General features: G+C 43.2%; 1 protein-coding gene across 1 annotated transcript in view; it reads right to left on the reverse strand.

The window, feature by feature from the left end:
• Positions 1 to 2790: 2790 nt before the first annotated feature.
• The window catches only part of TRIM3 (tripartite motif containing 3), a 31406-nt gene continuing 10623 nt past the window's right edge, over positions 2791 to 23573 (reverse strand). The window contains 11 exon segments of the mRNA XM_073612701.1: positions 2791 to 3243; positions 4743 to 4804; positions 4807 to 4882; positions 14029 to 14099; positions 16082 to 16262; positions 16368 to 16535; positions 16623 to 16726; positions 17891 to 18614; positions 20230 to 20410; positions 21302 to 21453; positions 21544 to 21778. Of these exon segments, the coding sequence (XP_073468802.1) occupies positions 3091 to 3243; positions 4743 to 4804; positions 4807 to 4882; positions 14029 to 14099; positions 16082 to 16262; positions 16368 to 16535; positions 16623 to 16726; positions 17891 to 18614; positions 20230 to 20410; positions 21302 to 21453; positions 21544 to 21778 (2107 nt within the window). The 3' untranslated portion in view covers positions 2791 to 3090.

Raw genomic sequence — 23573 nt, forward strand, 5'->3', positions numbered from 1 at the left:
AATTAGCATTTAAAGTGGAACTAAACTCTCCTATCCTTCTGCCATCTTGGCTTCTGTTTGATCAGCAAGTGCCATGGTGCTGCACATGTGATCAGTTATGACGCCAGCCACTTGGTTTGACAGTTTGGTTGAGGACATAAGCAAATGTGACAGTAAGGGTCAGTTCATACTGAGGCAGCTTGAATTACAGCGCGACTTGCGTCGCTCCGATTAGAACAGTTCCATTGCACAAAAGGGGACGCTACTTGTCAGGCGACTAGGTCGCCTGACAAGTCGTACCAGTGTGAATCGGGGCTTAGCGTTCTCAGCGTTTTTTAAACCGTTAAATGGATGGGTTTAGTTCTGCTTTAGGCAAGTGAAGCATCACCATGACATGCACAGAACTGGAACCTTCTAAAGGAGAAAGATTGCATATCTTTAAAAGGCACTGAAGTTTTCCTGCTCATGTAGCACTACCCTCTGTATGATAAGCTGCCGTTGTCCCATATCCCTCATTTCTCACAATCCTAACCTACATCGTCACTCCCGCTCGTATCCTCAGCTGGAGCCATACACACACACTCCCCATCTATCACGCCACCATCCAACGCTCCACCACAATCTACACCTCTGTGACAGAAGTCACACGTTACCGCTATCCTTCCACAGTGACCGATTGACCTGCCATTGCCGCTGAGAGACCACTCACCTGTGGCGGATCACCTCCCACCTCTACATCGTCACCATATCATAAAGACAGGGCATAGCACATCACTCATTGCAGTCTCTAGTACTTGTGGCACTGTGATGAGTGGCAAAATTATATGGCAACATAGTGTAAAAAAAACAAAAAACAAAAAAAAACACATACAAAACAAAAAGAAAAAAAAAAAAAAAAATACAAAACAACTTGAAAATGCAACATTGAAAATTCAGGAATCTCAAATGCTAATAGGCCCTGGCCAGCGCTATGCACAGCAGCAAAATGGATTACATGACATTTACTGCAGGGGATGGATGGGCTAGCGCTTAGGCCACCAAATTCTCAGTATGCACGCTTAAAGAGGATTTCCATTAAAAAAAAAAAAAAAAAAAAAATCTGATCCGGTTACTTTTTACGAGGCTGTTCTTCGCCCAAAATGCATTCCTCAAATTTTGGCACCATGAATTAGGCTTTGGCTACTAACTGGTTCTTAAAATGCAGTATGACACCCCAAGGGAATAGTCTACTCCACTAGCACTACAAATGTGAAATGCTAAAATTTGTTTTTTCAGCCAAGCTACCGTTATCACCAGCCTAGTTACAAACCGACCAAATGTCACTTCCTGGGGTTGGTTTAAAATGCGTGCCAATGTGCAATGATGAGTGTGCTGTAAAGTGATGCTGGTGGGCACAAACTGCACGGATAGCCAACTACGGGTTGCAGGAAAGAAATTTGCTGGATTCCCCCGTCAACCTAGACAGTACGTGTGCGGGAATCTCTCCTGCTGAGCCATTGTCTTCTCACGGCGTGGGAAGCCAGTGATTATTGCTAACAGCCGCTAGTAATAAAAATCGCAAATAAAATCCGGCAGGCTGGTCGATCGATCAACTTGCTACATTCAGCCTGCCCATACACGGTTCAAATCCCTAGCTCGAAATTCGAACCATCTATGGCCGGCATTAGTTCTGACAGGACAGAACACTTTTTGTGGCAACCGGAATGAAGCCAATGGCTATGATGGGGATTCCCCAGCGTGTTTTTTTTTTTTTTTTTCATGGAAATCACTTTTAAAGTGTGGCGGTGCAGCATTTGGCACAAACTTTGTATAGATCAGGACAATCTGTGCACTGACATACATACTGAAAAGGTTAAGACATAAATAAAACAAATATGTAAAAAAAAATATGAAAGTCCACAAGTACAAGTGACCTGGGGTTACAGTCACCTCGGAAATGCTGAAGATGAGGACCCCCCCCCTACAGGGGTGGATGAGAGACCACCGAGTCTCCGGCCTTGAAGAAACCATGTATGCAGAAGAGGCCGCCGTCTTGTGTAATAATGAAGAAGCCCCTGAAGGGGTAATAAGTGAGTGAATCTTGGGTAGACCCTGTTTATCCTTCAGGCATTTACATTCAAAAACCCGGCTTCCCCTTGTACCTCCTGGTAGAAGAAGGGAACACCTTGGAACTCCCTCTACCTAGAAGACACTGGGAGATGCCATGGGATGAAAAGTGTATAAAGCCACAGAACCGGTGTGTATTACTGGCTTATTAGGGTGGATGTGTGGAAACCGGTCCCTGAATGACTGCTCCGATATACCTTGCGGCAAGGACCTGTCACGTTTGTGGGTAATTCAGTCTCAGTTCATCAGAAACCATAACCGGTCAGTGCAAATGCCCCACAAGCAGCCACCTTTACCACTGCAGCAATCCGGTAGACATCCAGGGTCATAGTGTCCTCGTAAGGGAGAGATCCATTGGTGGAGAAGCTTGGTTGGACCCAATGGATTCCCTCATCCGTCATCCATGAGTGCAAAAAGCCAGCGAACAGCTCTGAACCACCATTATGCAAAGCGCAGTGATAAGTAAAGTCCGTAGGTCAGTGCCCACTTTGGCCTGTAAACAATGAAGTATAGACCATGGATGGCAGAGAGTCCATAATTCTCTGTTACCGATTGACATTCAGCAGCGGTCCTTAGCAGATTTGTTGGGACCATAAAAGTTCTCAGTACAGGGAACTGCAGAGTTGGCAGAAGACCCTCAGGGATATATAGAAAGCAAGCAAAAAGTTTGTGTTTTTTTTTTGGGGGGGGGGGGGGGGGGGGGGGGGGGACATTAACAGAACAAAGCCTGGGCGCTTCACAAACAGCTGGGCAGGGCAGCAAAGGTCATTAGACGTCATTTGTGCTAAAAATGAGCTGTTTGGCAGGAGGACAGAAGGTTACAGCCGTTTGTACACATCGCATCTGGCACTAGAACGAGCAGCTGGCACTGGCGGCTTAGAACAGACAAAGAGGAAACACCGCTTTGGGCTGAATATAGCGCTGGGCAGAGAGCTTGAAGACATCTCGGACATGGCAAGGACAGTAAGGTATGGTGCCAGCTGAGTCTCCTGTCCCTAAATTAGATTACTGGAGATACCGGTACACCTTGAAACAGTGGTTTCCTGAATCGGCCACCACCACATGACCTTCAGAGGTGAGGGCCAGACCTTGTGGCCCGTACAGAGGGTCTGCCATGGTGTTTATGTAGGACAAGAAGGAGCCAGAACTGTCAAACACCTGCATGGAGCATGAAGGAAAAAGTGAAAAGAGGTTATTAGCTTCTTTGTAGCACCCACAGACCTTTCCAAGCTAAATTCTAGTTGAAGGTTTTAGGAGTATTTAATTTTGCCCATCCTGGCACCAATCACAAACAGTTAACACTTAGCCAAAAGATAAACTCAAAGAGCTAAAAAAAAAAAAAAAAAAAAAAAATAATAATAATGTAAAAAAACACCCCCCCATAAAAGAATATGTGTAATTACGTGGGGTGAGCACAGCTTTGGTCCAAACTTGGGTATAGAGCTAACACAAAAGGAAGCGGTCACTCCCCCAATGCCACCTTATCAACTTCGGCCTAGGCAATCCTCTCCCGGTAGCTGCATCTACACCGGGATGCTCCTGACATCACTGACCTAATATGGACAATGTCACTGACCTATTATATAGCCCAAGTTCGGACCAAACCCAAGCTCATCTCGAATGCTCACCTGTCCTACAGTAGGTGCTCCAGCAAGTCAAATAGAGCCCACATCATTTCCTTGCTGGAGGACGTGTAGCATTATACAATCCTTTCCTCTCCAGCCTGGCTGCCCCTGCCATGTCCCTTTTGGTGATTTCAGTTCTTGCAATCATAGATTGCGCAACATCACATGGGGGTATTACCTAGGACAGTCTGGATGCAATTTTAAACCTTGTGCACACAGGCCATTGTTTTTTTCTCTTTTTCACCAGGGGAGAAAAAGAAAGTGCTGTTAAAAATACACCTAAAGCTGCGTTTTGCAAACGTGTTTCAGTGCACCAAAATGTCTGGGCATTCATTCATTCCACTGGCCAAAATATTTATTTATTCTGGACACCGGAATAAATGAGTGTTCAAGCGCTAAATTTGCCCAGCACTTAATTGCCTTTAGGCTACTTTCAGATTAGGACATTGTGGGCGTCGGCGGTAAAGCGGAGATAAATATATTTCTATTCTATTCTATTTATAAATCTATATTTAGCGCCGCTATTCGTCCGATAGCGGGGCGGTTTTAACCCCCCACGTTTCACACCGTTATAGCAGGTGCTTATTCATAGCTGTGAATAAGCACCTGCTATAACGGTGTGAAACGCGTCAGTGATTTTATCCTTGCTGCATGGATTTATTATAACAATAAAGAAATCGTTTTCATTGGAGTGCAGCCATCCGGACCTTTTTGTTCAATTTTTGCATGTATGAAACAGGTTTTATTTGAAAACAGCATGTTGTCAAATATAAAAACTGATACCAACCCTCGTATTTATCATTTGTAAGAGGGCAACTATTATATTAAAGTTAGGATCCACACTTACAGAGGTGCTATGACCATGCAGTGTGCCTTTTGTTTGCAGGTTTGCTAGCAAACTGTATTTGACTGCAACCGTTGAAACACTGAAAAGGGGGTAAAACAAATCTCTCAAAACTTCCTCCCAGGAAACGGAAACGCTCTCACTCTGACCAGGAAACGCTCTCACTCTGACCGTTACAAGATCCGCACCTGAATCCGGCTGTTGCCCCAGTCAGCCACAATAATGTTCCCATTAGAATCCACAGCAATACGGTGGGAGCATTAAACTGACCATTTCCCTCACCGTGCGAGCCAAACTTAAAGAGGAACTCTCCTTCTGCATTGTAAACCTACAAAGGGAAAAAAAAAAAAAAAAGGAAATAGGAGGAGAAAACCCACATGTGCGACCAACCAATAGCAATTATTCAAGAGGAATGAAAATACAATTTACTCAACTGCTTCTCAAGATTTGTGGATCATCACACCTATATGAGCTTGTTGGACACCCCCATTCCAAAGCATGGGCATGAATATGAAATTTCCCCCATTTATAGTTATAACAATTTCCACTTTTCTGGGAAAGCTTAGCTTCCTTAAAAGAGAAGTTTTTTTTTTTTTTAAATTCCATAATCATACTTACCTAGGTGGATGCAGCATCGGTCCCCCGCCACCTCTACACTGAGAACTGAGCGATCGCTGATGGCTCGGTTGTCTCAGCTCCCTGAGCAGAGAGCAGCTGCCTGTCAGTGAGCAGCTCTTCGTTCTGCTGCCCCCCCCCCCCCTGCGCTCATTGGAGAGCTAAGTTGTAGAGGGGCGGGGAGTGGCAGTCTCAGGTTCTCAGCGGCTCGCTGAGAGGCTAAGACAGGTATCAGTCCAGGCACCTTGCAGATCCAGACTTTGTCGTGATGACGCAGAGCCTGGACTGATTCCAGTGACATCAGCAGAGAGCGGACTTCAGACAACTCTCTGCTGAAAACGGGTCACAGGAGGGCAAAACTAATTGCACTCCTGTGACCACTCAGGAGAAGCCCAGCCAAACAATCTATGGCTGGATTTCTCCTTTAAGGTTTTGGAATGTGTGCCCGTTCAGCCATAGGAACATCTGCAAGGTCAGGTACTGATGTTGGATGAGAAGACTTGGCTCAGAATTGGCATTTCATTGCAAGTCATGGTTAATATGTAGTTGGGCTATAACAGCCTGCGCTCCCCAGGGAAGGTTTCTCCAAGATTTTGGAGGTAGTCTGTGGGAATTTGTGCCCAATGGTGAGTCAGGTATTGATATTGGGTGAGAAGACCTGGATCACAACTGATGTTCCAACAAAGATGTTCAGTAGGGTTGAGGTCAGGGCTCTGTGCAGGACACTTGAGTTCCACCACACCAAGCTCCTCAAACCAGGTCTTTATGGAGCTGGATTTGTACACAGGGGCACAGTCATGCCGGAACAGAAAAGGGTCTTTATCAAACTCTTACCACAAGACTGGAAGAGCACAATTGTCTACAATGTCTTTGTACAATGTACCAATATAGCAGTACCCTTCGATGGAACACCTGAACACAACTATTTGTAGGAGTTTTGGCCATATAGTGCATCTTCTCATGTATCAACTTGCATGATAAATAACAAACCATTATTATAATTCTCAAAATTTAAAGTGTATGTAGAGGCAAAACACAAATATGTAGTACATCCATGCAAAACAATGACAACTCTAGCAAAGACTGGTTAGACTTTTCTCAGCAGAGCTATAGGGGAAAAAAAAAAAGTCCATTGTCCTAGGACACAGGCAAAAAAACTGAGGCCAGCTTCTTGCTATGAAGCCTCTTGCTATGGGGGCACACGAGCAGTCTAGTCCCGAGCTGCTCTCCTGTGAATGCAGCTCGGCCCTGCCCCCTGTTCTCTCCTTGTTGGTTCACTGGCTGTGATTGAGGAGCCAATGGCTTCCGCTGCTTTAAGGAGAGAGAGAGAGAGAGAGAGAGGAGAGAGAGAGAGAGAGAGAGAGAGAGAGAGAGAGAGAGAGAGAGAGAGAGAGAGAGAGAGAGAGAGAGAGAGAGGAGAGAGAGAGAGAGAGAGAGAGAGAGAGAGAGAGAGAGAGAGAGAGAGAGAGAGAGAGAGAGAGAGAGAGAGAGAGAGAGAGAGAGAGAGAGAGAGAGAGAGAGAGAGAGAGAGAGAGAGACACTGCTCTCATGCACATTGCTGGATCAAGATGGTGCTCAGGTAAGTATAAGGGGGAGCTGCACACAGACTATTTTTTTACCTTAATGGATTAAGGAAAAAGACTCTGACTTTAGAACCACTTTAATGGATGAGAATGAGATACCTGTGTCAGTGTAATCCTGCAAAATATCTAAATTCCTTTGTTCCTCAGTGGACAAGAAATAAATGCCTGTTAATCTGCTAGAAATCCTGCAAACTCCTAATTTCTTGTAGTGAGCTGACAACACTGCCTCTGCTGCACTGTATTTCCAAGCAGTGTTGTTGGCCCTGCTAACTTCTCCTCTGCTGGACTAAAGAATACCTCCATATTACATTATGAACATGGCAAGAGGGAGGTGAACAACTAAAATAAATCTTGCAAGCTACCAGAACCAGTTAAATTATAATCTAAATAATATTCAGCTACTGACACTGTTCACAGTCTCATATAATTGTGCTACATAAATATTTTAAATCAGAGTGTCGCGATAAATAATAAACATACAAAATTATACCATAACTTGATGTGCAAATGTGTGTTACAAAGATACACGTAGCATAAATGCAAATTAAGTCCTATTGTGCTAATAAAATATCTATTGTGCGTAAATCAATTTGGGTAATCATAACACGTTACATTCATGCAACAAAGTGATATTGTTCGACTGAAACAATGACCTAGTAAATAGTAACGTCCCACGTGCCTAATATTTAATGTCCATAGTAAATGATCCTTGGAAAGTTCCAAATGAAGTGAATGAAACCACCCCTGGGCTCTGCATAATGTGGACCTTGCAGGTTGTTATTATTATTATACAGGATTTATATAGTGCCGACAGTTTACGCAGCGCTTTACAACATCAGGGCAGACAGTACAAGTACAATACAATTCAATACAGGAGGAATCAGAGGGCCCTGCTCATTAGAGCTTACAATCTAGGAGTCCTGACCAGTTCTGAGAGTATATCCTCGATGCATATAAGAGTAGACAACTAGATGGTGTTTTAGCATTTAAAACCAGAATTTATTCAAAAAATTCCCGTCCAGAGTATTCACACGTTTTGAGCTTCTTGTAGTGCACCAATCTATATCCAGCAGAAAAGTCTACAACCCAATGGAAGCCGTAGGTCCGTTTGATCACAGCAGGTTGTTCTAACGCTGCTGCTTCTGCCTACACCGTCATGTCCCCTCCCCAATGCGTGTCAACACAGGGAATTGCGTGTCTTCCTGACAATCACAGCAATCCCCCTGAGGAAGACACGCGATTCCCTGTGTCGACACGCATTGGGGAGGGGACAGGATGGTGTAGGCAGAAGCAGCAGCGTTAGGACAAACTGCTGTGATCAAACGGACCTCCAGCTTCCATTGGGTTATAAACTTTTCTGCTGTATATAGGTTGGTGCACTACAAGAACCTCAAAATGTGCAAGTACCCTGGATGTTTTTTTTTTTCAATAAATTGTGGTTTTAAATGCTAAAACACCATCTAGTTGTCTTCTCTTATATGCATTGAAGATATACTCTCAGAACTGGTCAGGAACCTGCAAGGTCCACATTACACAGAGCCCAGGGGTGGTTCAACTGTGTGTATTGACTAAACTGGGATTGTGCGGTCACACTCACTAAAGGTGAAGAATAATTAAAAGGGGGGGGGGGGGGGGGGCACAAGAGTGTTGGCACTTATTATTAAGTTTGGAGCACTATCACAAGGATCTACTTTTAATCACTTCATTTGGAACTTTGCAAGGGTCATTTACTATGATCCTTGCAATTTTGAGCACGTATTAGGCACGTGGGACATTACTATTGTTTACTAGGTCATTTTGTTTGTTTCAGTAGCACAATAGCACTTTTATTGCATGAATGTCACGTTTTACAATTATCCAAATTGATTTAATCACAATAGATATTTTATTAGCACAATAGCACTTTATTTGCATATATGCTACACGTATCTTTATAACATGCATTTGCACATCAAGTTATGGCAAGAGGGAGGTGTTCAGTAGTTCAACAGGGTAGAACTTAGGCAGGGCCAATAACACTTTTTTTGAGGCAGCATCATCAGCCAGCAACAGGAAGCTCACTAGATTTCTGGCAGCTTAAAACGTTTATTTTTTTAAAATCTTTGCAGTGTTTTTAGAGCTAAACCCTGGGAGATGCACGTGTATTGGAGAGATGTACCAAAATTATAGGATTTTGCACTCCGTGCAGTATTTCTTGGTAGTCCATTTAGGGACACAGGGAGTTATATTGTGGAGTATACCACCACTTACAGAAGGATTTGGACATTGGCAAACAAAAATTCTGTAGGCCAGCCCAGTAGAACCCCTCCTCCACCCAGCATGCCTCTGTTTGTAGGACCCAGCATCTCAGCATGATCATAAATGCAATGGGGTGTAATCTGTGTCCCTCACTGCACTCTAAGAAATATCCTTTACGGAGAGTACAAAAAGCCTCTTTTTTTTAACTCAGCCATTGAAGGAAGTCATATACTGTCGGGATGTCCAAAAGTAGTCCAACTGGATGGGTGGTGAAAACAGTGAAATCCGCTAACAGTTAAAAACAGATGCAAATATTCAGCGCAAACAAACCTACTAATAAATTGCAGCTGAACACTCAAGGCCAATTCCACAACGCCTCCAAACTAACGGGGGGAGGAGCCACGCATAACATCACCCGTGGCCATCTTCTTTGACATGTACTTTGACTTATCAAGCGCTCATTACTTACACTTGGTACAAGCGCCAGGTTTGTAAGTGGTACATTTTTAAATAAAGAATTGCATAGCAGAGAGCATTCAGCGTCCAGCGGATCGGATGAAAACGGACATGCTGTCCATTTTCATCCGATCTTCTCATAGAAAACAGCGGGGCTCTGACAGGTCCGCCCCTGCATAGTAAGCGGAGACGGACCTGTCATCTGCCTGCTCAGCAGGGATCAACTGAGCGATCCCCCCGTGTGAAAGGGGTCTAAGAAGAATACTTCTATATTAATTTGCATTGGATTCTCTGAGAGATTTTTCCTTGGATCACTTGTGGATTTTTTTGAGTAGACTAACATATTGCACTTTTTGTAATATTTTGCAATATGTGTTGGAAGCATTTGCACTTTATGTTTAATGCACCTTGAGCTGTGATATTAATATATTGCAGCGTTGGAGATCTTTTATATATACACACACTATATTTTTTTATAATATATACGGTATATATATATTATACATACATATATATACATACATACACACACACACACACACACACACACACACACACACAGTTGCGTTCATAAGTTTACATACTCTGGCAGAATTTTATTTCTTGGCCATTTTTCAGAGAATATGAATAACACAAAAACATTTCTTTCACTCATGGTTAGTGTTTGTCTGATGCAATTTATTATCAATCAACTGTGTTTTCTCTTTTTAAATCATAATGGCAACAGAAACTACCCAAATGACCCTGATAAAAAGTTTACATACCATGGTGATTTTGGCCTGATAACATGCACACAAGATGACACAATGGGGTTTGAATGGCTATCAAAAGGTAACATCCTCACCTGTGATCTGTTTGCTTGTAATTAGTGTGTGTGTATAAAAGGTCAATGAGTTTCTGGACTCCTGACAGACCCTTGCATCTTTCATCCAGTGCTGCACTGATGTTTCTGGATTCTGAGTCATGGGGAAAGCAAAAGAATTGTGAAAGGATCTGCGGGAAAAGGTAGTTGAACTGTATAAAACAGGAAAGGGATATAAAAAGATATCCAAGGAATTGAGAATGCCAATCAGCAGTGTTCAAACTCTAATTAAGAAGTGGAAAATGAGGGGTTCTGTTGAAACCAAACCACGGTCAGGTAGACCAACTAAGATTTCAGCCACAACTGCCAGGAAAATTGTTCAGGATGCAAAGAAAAACCCACAAATAACTTCAGGTGAAATACAGGACTCTCTGAAAACATGTGGTGTGGCCGTTTCAAGATGCACAATAAGGAGGTACTTGAAGAAAGATGAGCTGCATGGTCGAGTCACCAGAAGAAAGACATTACTACGCAAATGCCACAAAGTATCCCGCTTACAATACACCAAACAGCACATAGGCAAGCCTCAAACCTTCTGGCACAAAGTCATTTGGAGTGATGAGACCAAAATTGATCTTTTTGGCCATAACCATAATGCTACCTTTGGAGAGGAGTCAACAAGGCCTATGATGAATGGTACACCATTCCTACTGTGAAACATGGAGGTGGATCGCTGATGTTTTGGAGATGTGTGAGCTACAAAAGGCACAGGAAATTTGGTCAAAATTGTTGGCAAGATGAATGTAGTATGTTATCAAAAAATACTGGAGGAACATTTGCATTCATCAGCCAGGAAGCTGCGCATGGGACGTACTTGGACATTCCAATATGACAATGATCCAAAACACAAGGCCAAAGACCTGTCATAGGCTACAGCAGAATAAAGTGGAGGTTCTGTAGTGGCCATCTCAGTCTCCTGACCTCAATATCATTGAGCCACTCTGGGGAGATCTTAAACGTGCAGTTCATGCAAGACAGCCCAAGAATTTACAGGAACTGAAGGCTTTTTGCCAAGAGGAATGGGCAGCTTTACCATCTGAGATGATAAAGAGCCTCATCCACAAATACCACAAAAGACTTCAAGCTGTCATTGATGTAATAAAAAATATTATACCGCGCTACCTGGTGAAATATAAAGCAGCAGCTCAAAATAAGTGGGATATACACAAAACAGTAAATATTATAAAACGTGAGCAGCGCTACAAATAAGTGAACAAGCATATAGAGTGATATATATGTAAACAAAAAAGCCCTGAAGGACTCGGAGATAGCATATATGAAAAACAATTAAGGTCACAAAAAAAAAAAAAAAAAAAAAAAAAAGGGGGGGGGGGGGGTAAAAATATGTCCAAATAGCGATAAAATGTAAGTAAATGGATATTCAGTCCAGATAGAAGCCCTGAAGGATTCGGAGATAGCATATATGAAACACAATTAAGGTCACAGAAAAAAAACAAAAAAGGGGGGTTAAAAATAAGTCCAAATAGTGAAAAAAATGTGAGTAAATGGATATTCAGTCCAGATAGAAGGGGGAAAGGAGTCCAGCTAAAGATGTACGGATAAAAATAATTCAATCACAAAACACCAGCATGTGAGGGGATCCACCACCGTGTGTATTATGCGCTTTGGCAAGCTTTAGTAAGCTTGTACAGCAACCTGATGGTCAATACAGGAACCATCACACCACGGCTTCCAATGAGGGACCAGGACTCAAAACAAGGCAGCTCAATCCAACCCGACATTCAATAGGCAGGACCCAGAAATATAAAACTACGGCTCTCCATAGTGTGAAATCATTAAGACCAAGATTTAATGTAAATAAAGATTGCACTTACGTGTGAACCAGAGATAAAAGCATATAAAAACACTGCAGCCGGCCGGCTAATGGACACCCGTTCAGGATGAGGTATGAGATATACCGTGATGACGTCAGCGCGTCTACCATCCGACGTACGTTTCGTCTCACGAAGACATCGTCAAGGGGCGACGCACTGACTCATCGCACATTTATAACAAGAGAAAACAAAACCAAGCCTCGTTGCGAGACATCGGTGGCAAAGCTCAACTTCCTGGTAAAAACAGGAAGTGATTGAAAGATGTTAATGTCTATATCTGGCTCTAAATTCAAAATAGAAATCAGATTAAAGTGATAAAATACATTAAGTTAAAATGGATGTTATTCCCAATTTTGAGAAGGAACTGAACATGGAAACAGATTACAAAAGTAATGTACAAAACTGTTAAATATTCCCTACGCCATCTAGTGGAGAAAAAAGGGGGAGGAAATCCAGGAAACCTTAAAAAGGGGCCAAATGTGTTATATAGGTGTTGAATGACTAAACAACTAAAGAGAGGAGATAAAATAAAAATAAAAAAATGTCATTGATGTTAAAGGGGGCAATACACGGTATTAATAACTGGGGTATGTAAACTTTTGATCAGGGTCATTTGGGTAGTTTCTGTTGTGATTATGATTTATAAAAGAGTAAACACAGCTGATTGATAATAATGGCTTCAGCCAAACACTAACCATGAGTGAAAGAAAAGTTTTTGGTTTTATCATTTATATATATATATATATATATATATATATATATATATATATTTTTTTTTTTTTTCTTCACAGTGATATAGTAGGTGAGGTCGAAAAAAGACAATTCCAACTCATGTGTGTGATTATGTGTCAGTATTACATTGTATATCCCTGTATGTTGCGGTAGTTCAGGTGATTATCTAATAGTTTCTTAAAACTATCGATGCTCCCTGCTGAGACCACCGCCTGTGGAAGCACATTCCACATCCTTGCCAATATCATTTTCACAGTGATATAACTTGTGATTGCTATACGATTTATGCACGTATTATTTAACACGTTCAAGCTTTATGATTGCACATATTTTTTAATAATATATTGCTAGAATACAGATATAGAGGCTAGGATGACAAACTAGCACAGCTTGTTGTTTCATTAGTGCTGTAGGTTTAACACAGAGTTACCAGTGGGAGCTGTCTGATATAATCTCTCTCTTTGCACTCTCCAATAACAATAAAATACGGCAAGACAGATTACCTGCATTAGCGCAATGTGGATTCATTCTGAATGGCACCCCAACACACCTTTCTGACAGGTGGGTATTGCAGTACGCTGCGCTATCACAAGTGTTACATGCATCTTTTAAGTGCGCCATGGTGTAATACACAGCCCACTCAAATGAATGGCCTGCCTTAACGCAACGTACCTTAAAGCGGTAGTAAAGTTTCTTCGAAAAAAAAAAAAGGGATTTATCCTGCAAGGTAATATCATAATGTGCTAGCGTGTATTGCATACTAGCACATTATGAAATACTTACCTTAAAACAAACAGGGCTTCTATCTTCACCCTGTTTTTCTTCTGGGTTCGCAGGCTCCGGCCATCTGATTGGCCGAGCAGCGATGACATCATCCCCCGGCACGGCACAGATATGCCGTTCAGAGCGCATATGCACCAGTGACGTCACTGGCTTCTGCCTGCTGGAACATCTCCTAAACAGAGCACGTTTAGGAGATATTACATTTTACCTACAGGTAAGATTTATTATAAGCTTACCTGTAGGTAAAAATAGGCAAAATGAGTGAACTACCAATTTAACATGCAGCATACCGCGACAACACACGACAACAGGGTTAACCCAGCAAATATGATAATTCCTTGGGGGCACAGTGGGGTGTTGATTAGCTTACCTTAACAGAATGGTTGTGGAAATCCGTCACCACAATCTCATTTTTGTTGTTAACTGCCACAAAATGTGGCCCTATAGAAAAAAAAATATATATACATTTATAACAAAGTAAAAGGCTGTTAAAAAAAAAAAAAAATAAAAAATTGCCAGGACTCTACTTCATTTGCTCCCTTGTCCAGACTCCAATTAGAGAGCAGCCGGTTAACAAAATTCCACCTACCACCAATATCTATAGTCTTATAGATTACTGGCTACTTAACCCCTGCCCAAGCCTATTTCTGTCATTTGTTGCTTACAAGTTAAAAACTGTATTTTTTGGTAGAAAATTACTTAGAACCCCCCCAACATTAAATGGCAATTGTTGCAATATTTTATGTCACACAGTATTTGTGCACCGGTCTTTCAAACGCAATTTTTTGAGAAAAAACACACTTTCATGAATTAAAAAAAAAAAAAAAAAAACTTAACAGTAAAGTTAGCCTAATTTTTTGTATGAAAGATGATGTTACGCCGAGTAAATAGATACCCAACACGTCATGCTTTGAAATTGCGCGCACTCGTGGAATGGCAACAAACTACGGTACCTGAAAATCTTCATAGGCGACGCTTTAAAAAAAAAAAAAAAATGTAAACGGTTCCCATGTTAGAGTTACAGAGGAGGTCTAGGACTAGAATTATTGCTCTCACTCTGATGATCGCGGCGATACCTCACATGTGTGATTTGAACATTGTTTACATTTGCGGGCACGACTTACGTATGCACTTTCTTTGCTGCGAAAGCAAGCAGGGACGGGGGCGCTTTAGAATTTTTTTTTTTTATCTTCAAGATTTATTTATTTTTTTTCACATTTCCCCTTTAAAAAAAAAAAAAATTCCGATCACTTTTATTGCTGTCACAAGGGATGTAAACGTCTCTTGTAACAGTAATAGGCATGTGGACAGGTACTCTTTATGGAGGGATCGGGCGTCTTAAAGACCCCCAAATCCTTCCTTTGCACTTAAAAGTATTGGTGATTCTGAATACTTTTTTTTTTTTTTAATCTACGCCATTGGCAGCCAAGTAAACGGGAAGTGACATCGCTTCCGGGATTTTACAGCACCCCGGTTTAGCCCCTTCAAGCTATGAACGCAAATTTGCGTATGGTCGGCGAGAAGGGGTTAAAGAGTATCTACACCCAAGAACAAAAATGTTTTTATTGAAGCTCACCAGTCCTTAGATGCGGTGGCTGCATTCATTTTCTTTTTTTTTTTTTTTTTTTTTTTTTTAGGACAAGTACATTTTCTGAAAGTACAGAAAAACACCCGTTGATCCTTGCTAAACAAAATCCAGTGACGTAGTCACTTCATGTGGACTGAACTGAAATAGAAACAATCAGCTTTCTCAATCAACTTCTGTAAACTACAATGCAACACCCCTCTTGAGATGAGGAGAGCAGGAGGTGTTTCTAATTCGAATCAGGAAAGCAGCCTAGCACCCTAATGCCCTGTACACACGATAGGATTTTCCGACAAAATCCATGTTTTTTTTCCCCGACGGATGTTGGCTCAAAGTTGTCTTGCATACACACGGTCACGCAAAGTTGGACGGAAATTCCGAAGGTCAAGAACGCGGTGACGTACAACACATACGACGAGCCGAGAAAAATTAAGTTTAATAGCCAGAGCGGCTCTTCTGCTTGATTCCGAGCATGCGTGGAACTTCGTGCGTCAGAATTGTGTACACACGATCGGAATTTCCGACAACGGATTTTGTTGTCGGAAAATTTGAGATCCAGATCTCAAATTTTGTGTGACGGAAATTCCTATGGAAAATGTGCGATGGAGCCTACACACGGTCGGAATTTTCGACAAGGTCCCATCGAACATTTTTCGTAGGAAGATCCCACCATGCATACGGGGCATAAGACAAAGTGCGTGCCATTGGTGAAAATACCAGGTGAGAGTTAAACTCTGGAACTCTTCAGCTAGCTTCCCAACCCATCTGCAGCCCCATTAACCCTCCCCTCCTCCTTCCCACCAAGAACCTAGATTTGTTTTATCCTGATCACAATTACCGTCTAGTGTTCCAGACTGATGCTTGTCTCCTGGGCTTCGGCCTCCAAACCTCCCCACTAATTTTCCATTGGACTGGAAGATGAAGATGCAGCAGGATTTGTTATCCACTACTATCAGATGACCGTTACGGTCTACGGCTACTCCTTTGGGTCCCATTAGACGGCCAACACCAATTTTGTTCTGTAGTTACAAGACAGCCAGATGAAACAGGTGGAAAAGAAGCCAGAAGAAGCCATTTTTGGTGTATGGACAGCAGCGACACAAAAGCCCAACCTGTAAGCATACCTTAAACTTTCCCTCTGGAGAGAAAATGCTGACCCAGCGATTGTCATAATCCGCCACAATGATGTCACCATTTGTGTCCACAGCCACACCTGTTGGACGCTGCAACTGCCCTGGGGACCGTCCTCGAATCCCAAAACGCAACTTAAACTGGCCCTCATTGGAGAACACCTGCCATGGGGAGAAAACATCAGACCTAGTAAAAGATGATACAGGAGAGGAAAAACCCAACTAAAAAATGGCAAAATCCAACCTCACCTGTATGCACTGATTGTTACTGTCTGCAACCACAATGCGATTGTTACTGGAGGCACAGATGCCTTGCAGGTTGGAGAATTCACCTTTGTCTCGACCACGGGTTCCTGAAAGACACATCTGCCATGAAACCAAAAATCCTGTATATCGCAACCTGACACCATATATGTCCAATATTACAACTATGTATTATACAGTACATATTAAATATATACATAGACAGATTTCTGGCATTCATGGTATCGTAGCAAAATCATATTTCAAGCTTTCAAGTATCTGTACTTTTCCTCGGTTTGTATGTGTATTGCAAATATGCTTGACAGCCCAAAACAATGTTAGTGGGGTTTTAACTTAGACATCCTTATTACACCTAAAGAAACTTTTCTAAAGCTCTACAGCCAAACCTACATTCATACAAATGTCTGAGGAGCACCTAACCCTTCAGTCTGACTAAGATGTCATTACTACATGAAAAGTATCCATTATACCAAGATTTAAAGTACAAACTCTTTTTTCTGAAACTGGTCTATCATATAACCAAGATTCCACACCCTAAAGATCCTACTGTTATCACTAAAATCACCCCATAGATTCCTTTACTATCATGAAGGTTCCCTTTAGATCCCTTTGCATTGAGATATATAGAGGGATGTTTGGCAGGATCTTCATGGTCCTGCTGCTACCACGAAGATCCCCCCATAGATCATTCTACCGCCAGAATCTTTCAATATGTCCTCTTACTACCAACAAGATCCCCCCCCCATGGGTCTATCTGCTACCCTCACAGGATCATATGCATACATTTTTCTGCTACCACCAAGATCCTTGTGTTACTACCAAGATCCTCCCATAATTTGCTCTTGTACCTAAAAGAACCTCCCCCCCTTTTTTTTTTAACAGAAAGTTAAGAACTCCCCTTCAATGCTTCCACCACCACCAAGATGCACCCCCCCCCCCCGATCCTTCTGCTACCACCAGGATCCCCCTGTAGATTGCTCTGTCACCTACAAGATATTCTCGTAGATCTCAACCTAGTTCTTCCCTTAGGTCCCTGATCAATCACAAAGATTTGCCTAGAGTATACCTGGATATCATCAAAACCCTTCAGTGGATCATTTAGCTCATATAATCTATAGATCTTCCAGCTAAAGTCCAGATATCCTTCAAAACAGAAACTAGATAAATAGAGATCATCTTCCATTCACCTTATAAATTCCAAACCAATTTCCTTATCTTCCCTTCACCCTTAAAGTCTCCCTCCAGTCACTTACCAACTCTCAGGATCATCTCATCTTCAATTGGGTTCTCCTTCTTCTTGTTGGTGCTATACATGCTTGATGGTCTCCTCACAGCCTTCTGCCGTATGTGCCCTCCACTGGGCGACTTAACTCTGCGCTTGACATCCTCTGGTGAGGCCGGTACATCCCCAGGTTTTACGGCTCTCACCCTAAATGGACTCCCGCGTAGTGGTTGCCCATAAAGCCGCAGGGAGAGTTGGTGCTCTCCTTCATGACGTGGAGTATAGAGCACCTCATAAGTCCCATTCTTATTGTCCGTCACCTCCCCGTCCTGGGTGGCTCCATCTGGACCAGTCAGCTGAGCTTGTAGGATGGCATTGCCACTCCGGAACAACTCTCCATCTTTGTCTTTAGTAGTGACCGTGACAGAAGTTTGTTGTCCCACCAAGGCCTGGCGCAAGCCCTCCCCTGTTGCAACTGAGGAATGAGCCACAGTGCTAGTAGTAAGAAGGGCCCCTAAATTCTGAAGGGATCGGCGGAGGCCATCAGTCTCTACCCGGAATTCAAGCTGTGGGTTCTGCTGAGGGTGTAAAGGGAAGTCACGAGAAGCCAATTCATTCAATCGCTCGCTCATCTGCTTCCTCACCAAGAGAACTTCTGTCTCTGAGCCGTGGCCAAGAGCCTGTTCCGTAAAACGCATGCTGCTCTCCATGTTGTCTAGGCCTTGTCTTAATGCTGAAAGCTGTGCCTGAAGAACCTGGGGGTTGGAGAGACAACATGCAAGATGAGAAAAAAACTTAATCATTAAAGAACCAATCCTAAACCTTGTGGACAGCCTTCCTAGAAGAGTTGAAGCTGTTATAGCTGCAAAGGGTGGGCCAACTCAATATTGAACCCTACGGACCAAGACTGGGATGCCATTAAATTTCATGTGCGTGTAAAGGCAGGCGCCTTTACACGCAATACTTTTGACAATATAGTGTATGTTTACAACATGGAACCCGTATAACCTGGGAAATGCAAAGCTTCTGTTCTTGCCGATAACGGTTCACACGTGTGACCTGTCTGGACAGGTATTCTCTAATGTCTGCACCCTTAATCACACTTAAAGGTGGACCTAAACCAGACGGCTGGATTATAAACGTGGTGTCGTTCGAAGACATGGGTCACATATTGGGTGTCAATTTTTTTTTTATTTGTGTTGGGATCATTCCAATCCTCAAGATTTACTGTCTCCTGCCTGCCCTTAGGGTAGCCAACTCCTTTTCGGGACACAAGAAGTCATATACTGTTGGTCCGTTTCCACCGCCTGCCAACAGTGACTTTGTCACCTCCAGCAGCCTGTCCCAACACCTGGTTCCTAGCGGTTGGGTTTGCGAGTACTTGAGGCCTTGCTGAACCTTGAGCTATGATGCTTTCCCACTTTGTGGTGCAACATTTCTGGTTGTAGACACAGGAGGGACCAGTCCTGACAGTTTATGACTTCTTGAAGAACTATAAATCCAACCGCTGGAACTAGATGTAGGGACGGGTAGCCAGAGGTGACTGTAGGAAGGCAGTAGGAACAGACTTGCAGTAGATGGCTCCCTAGGTTTCTCAATAAGTGAGCAGTAAAATGTTTTTCCCTCTTGAGGACTACTGCCCTCATTTCCTGCGGGGACACAGCCAGCAACAGAAACCAGGCTGAGGTTTTAAAAGAGAAACATAAAATAAAAAAAAAAGACAGAAACTCACCCCTTAGACCACTGATCGCTGTTCTCAGTCTTCAGTGAGCAGAGAGCTGGTGACTGTTAGTCACCGACTCTCAGCTCTGCCCCGCCAGTGCTCACTGGAGCGATAAGCTGTGAAGGGGGAGGTAGCGGCTGGCTCAGGTTCTCAGTGGCGCACATTAAAGTCAGGATCCCTCCAGAGCCTGGAACAGGTGAGTGACATAAACTGACAATGGACTTTAGCCCACTATCAGCTAAATGTGGGTCACAGGAGTGCAGAACAAAGTGCACTCCTGCGACCCACAGGAGAAGCAGGGCCAACAGAGCTTTGGCCCTACTTCTCCTTCAACTCTTTCCCACTCTATCCAAAACTAAAAACACTGGAGGTTATTTACTAATACTAGAGAGTGCAAAATCTGGTGCAACTCTGTATAGAAACCAATCAGTTTACAGGTTCTATTGCCAAAGCTTAACTGAACAAGTGGAAGTTTGAAGCGGATTGGCTACCATGCACAGCTGCACCAGACCTGCAGTGCACCAGTGTTAGTAAATCTAGGTGGAGTTTGACATTCAAAGGCCACCCCCCTTTTTTTTCTTCTTTCTTAATTGTCTGGTTGGATACTGACATGCATCCCCCCCCCCTCCCAAAAAAGACATGCCCACCTTCTGCTTGGTGATAGAGATGGCCTCCAAGTCTTGCAAGAGAGTATTCTTCCTGTGCTGCAGGGCGCGCTCCAGCTCATCAAATGTCGTACAAATCTCATTGACGGCAGCGTTCTTCCGTTCGCTCAGCTGCCGACTGATGTCAGTCACAAGGTCGATGGCGGAGGTCAGCTGAGGGATTCTACCAGAGAAAGGAGGAGCTTTGTTAAAAGGAGCCCATGTGTCACTCCAACAGTTTCTACCCACACGCTGCTGAATCTTGATTTTGGACATTAAAGTGTCGGTCCAGCCAAAACTCTTTTTTTTCTCAGCTTAGATGGAGTGGGGAAGGGTTAGAACCCCTGTATGGTTTTTATCGCTATCCAGAGCTCTGTTAATGAGCTTTCCCCTCACTTTCTGTCATGTTGATAGCGTTTCACCAGTCAGGTGAGAGAAAATATCCAACAGCAGCAAAAAAATGCTTTGTAGAGTAGGAGAAGCTAGAACCTGTCAGACTTTTTATTTCTGTGTCCCTGTTGCCGATTATGCCCTACTTCCTGTCTGGCATTATATATTTTTTTCTAGGCAGCATGCACCTTTTTTTGATAGGTACCCCCCCCCCCCCACAGCCTCCTATAGGACCAGTCTCACTGCTTATGCATGCAAAGTGGGGAGCTGGCTGTAATTGATCAAGAAGCCAGTTCCCAAATCAAAGATGGTGGCACCGTGGACTTACAGTTATGACAAAAATCAGCTGTGCATCGACAGCGCTGGTCTCCGTGGACTGATAAGTACTCGATAGTGAAGTGGTGTGAACAGATCAATAGGGCATAAGGCAATTTGTCTTGTCTATGCATTGGGACTAGGCTGGGCAAGGCTGCCTAGTGCAGCCTAATGCACTCGGTGCAAATAGGACCTGGGTCTTGGTAAATGCAGTCAGTGACCGCATAAGATCACTGCAGAGACTTGTCAATGAAGCAACAGACCTTTCTGTGAATAGCTTTAGGAGATAGATCCTGCTGCCTCCAAAGATGGTGGATCTACCTCAGACACGGCCCACCAGAGAGATGACCTGAGCACCCTCCGCCTTTACCTGCCCTTGATGTTGTCCAGCTGGCTGCGGAGCGACGCTTTGTGTTGCTCTAGAACGTCTTTCAGGGGAACAGTGCAATGCTCTCTGTGTTCTCCCTCCGTGCATTCTACACACATGGCGGTCTCGCAGGGTCCGCAGTAATACTCCATGGTCTGCAGGAGGACAGGGAACAGACTCAGTGACCAGAGGAGGAAGAGAGAAAAGTTTTTCTATGTTAGATCTGCAGAGCGCGCTGCACCTACCTTGCCCTGGTGGTTGGGGCAGGAAAGCGGGGTACCAGAGGGGTGTCCCTCTCCTGGCAGCACGCTTTGCTCCTGGCGGCCACTCTCCGGGCTGCGCTGGAGAACCTCCATGAGGTTTGTGATGAAGAAGTTGTTCTGCAGGGCGGACACTCCCCGTTCTGGAAGGATGGAGGTCTGGCGGCATACCGGGCAGGAAAGGGTCAGGCTCTGCGGTGGGATGTAGCTCTGCAGGCACCTGTGGAACCAAACAAGAGAATGATGAGTGTACAAAAAGGCTGCCAACCTTATAACACAATAGACCGTAAAGTATTGTGGCTATCAATCAATGATTAAAAAATAAATAAAATACAGTGGAACCTCGGATTGTGAGTAACGCGGTTAATGAGTGTTTCGCAATACGAGCACTGTATTTTGAAAAATCCTAGCTCTGTTTGCGTGTGTTGTCTCGCAAAACGAGCAGGATTCAGGCCAAAGCGGTGTGCAGTACCGCGTTTGACCGGAGGTGGGGGGGCGCCGGAGCCGAACTGCGCCGATCGTAGCCATTCGGAAAGACTCAAAAATACTACGTTCCCGAGCCTTTCCGAGGTCAGCAGAGCTGCCCTCGGGCCTTTCCAGCTGTTTCCGAGGCTCTCCGGCGCCCCCCGCCTCTGGCCACATTCGGTATTGCATTCCATTGAAGTCAATGCGGAACAAATTATTTTCATTTCCATTGACTTCAATGGGGAAACTCGCTTTAATATGCGAGTACTTTGGATTACGAGCATTCTCCTGGAACGGATTATGCTCGTAATCCGAGGTTCCACTGTAATTCAGATTTTTTTTATTTCAAATTTATCACATTTTAATAAAGTGCTTTTGGAGTAACAATCTACCTAAAGATAGTTTTCTATTTATGATACATTAATCATTTTTTAAAAGTTTATTCAGCATGAAATGGAGCTTAGTTTTGTAGCATGAGGCTGTATATTCTGCAATATTTACATTTTTGGTAAACTCATTCAATGAATCCAAGCTGAGATAACATGCACTGCATTGATGCATTCACATAATGTCACGGTAACCATGAGATAAAACAAATTTCAGCAATCTTCCTTTATCCCATTGTTATGCAAATATATGTACACTACAAACTGTATGATTGAATCGGTTCTGATATCGCTGTTTTACTAACCTGACAGCTTATTATTCTAAATAAGAAACCTTCATTTTGTTTGCAAATATTTAAAGAGTACCTGTCATTTCAGATCCATAATGGCAGCGCCTGTTAGCGGGCATCCATCACCTGCTGCCACCACGCCCCTCACTTTGTTGTGTCACTGCCGCATCACCAGCCGCCCCATTAAAGTGAATGGGACTGTCGGTGAGTCAACAGCGGGTCAGAGGAGGAGCCGCTGCGGGACAGAGATGACAGTTGCTCTTTAAAAATTATGATTTTAATCAAGTCTTTTTACTAGTGATTTAAATCGTAATTTAAATTGACTTGATTTAAAATCAAATCCACCCTGCAGTAAAGTACAACAATAAAGGTAAACCTGGTCAATGGATCAATAAAAAGTGATAGCAGGAATTCATTAAAAAAAAACTAAAGATGTGGTACTGTGCAGCTTTTATAAAGAATAAAATACATAGAATTATATTCATGCTATGATAAACAGAAGTAGTACTGCTCATATATAATGAGTACGCAGACACCAACAAGGATACCCAGCATACAGGACAAGAGAAGCAGTACTGTGCAGGGTCCACATACACAGAATAAGGAACAGATACTGAGAATTACACCCTGCATACAGGACAAGAGAAGTAGTACTGTGCAGAGTCTGTATATACAGGAGGGGTGCAAACTGCACTCGTGACACATCAATACTCATGAGAAGTAAAAGTCCAGAAAAGGGAAGTCTGGAGATGATCCTCCTGTGTTGGTATCTATAAATGTCCCTCATTGTCTGAACTTCCCTTAGTAACTTCCTGTGTTAGGGAGAAGCATGCTATACTTGTACCTCCTCGGTCAGAGAGTTCCTTAAGTTAGA

The sequence above is a fragment of the Aquarana catesbeiana genome, linkage group LG02 (assembly GCF_042186555.1).
Source record: "Aquarana catesbeiana isolate 2022-GZ linkage group LG02, ASM4218655v1, whole genome shotgun sequence".
NCBI classification, from domain to species: Eukaryota; Metazoa; Chordata; class Amphibia; order Anura; family Ranidae; genus Aquarana; species Aquarana catesbeiana.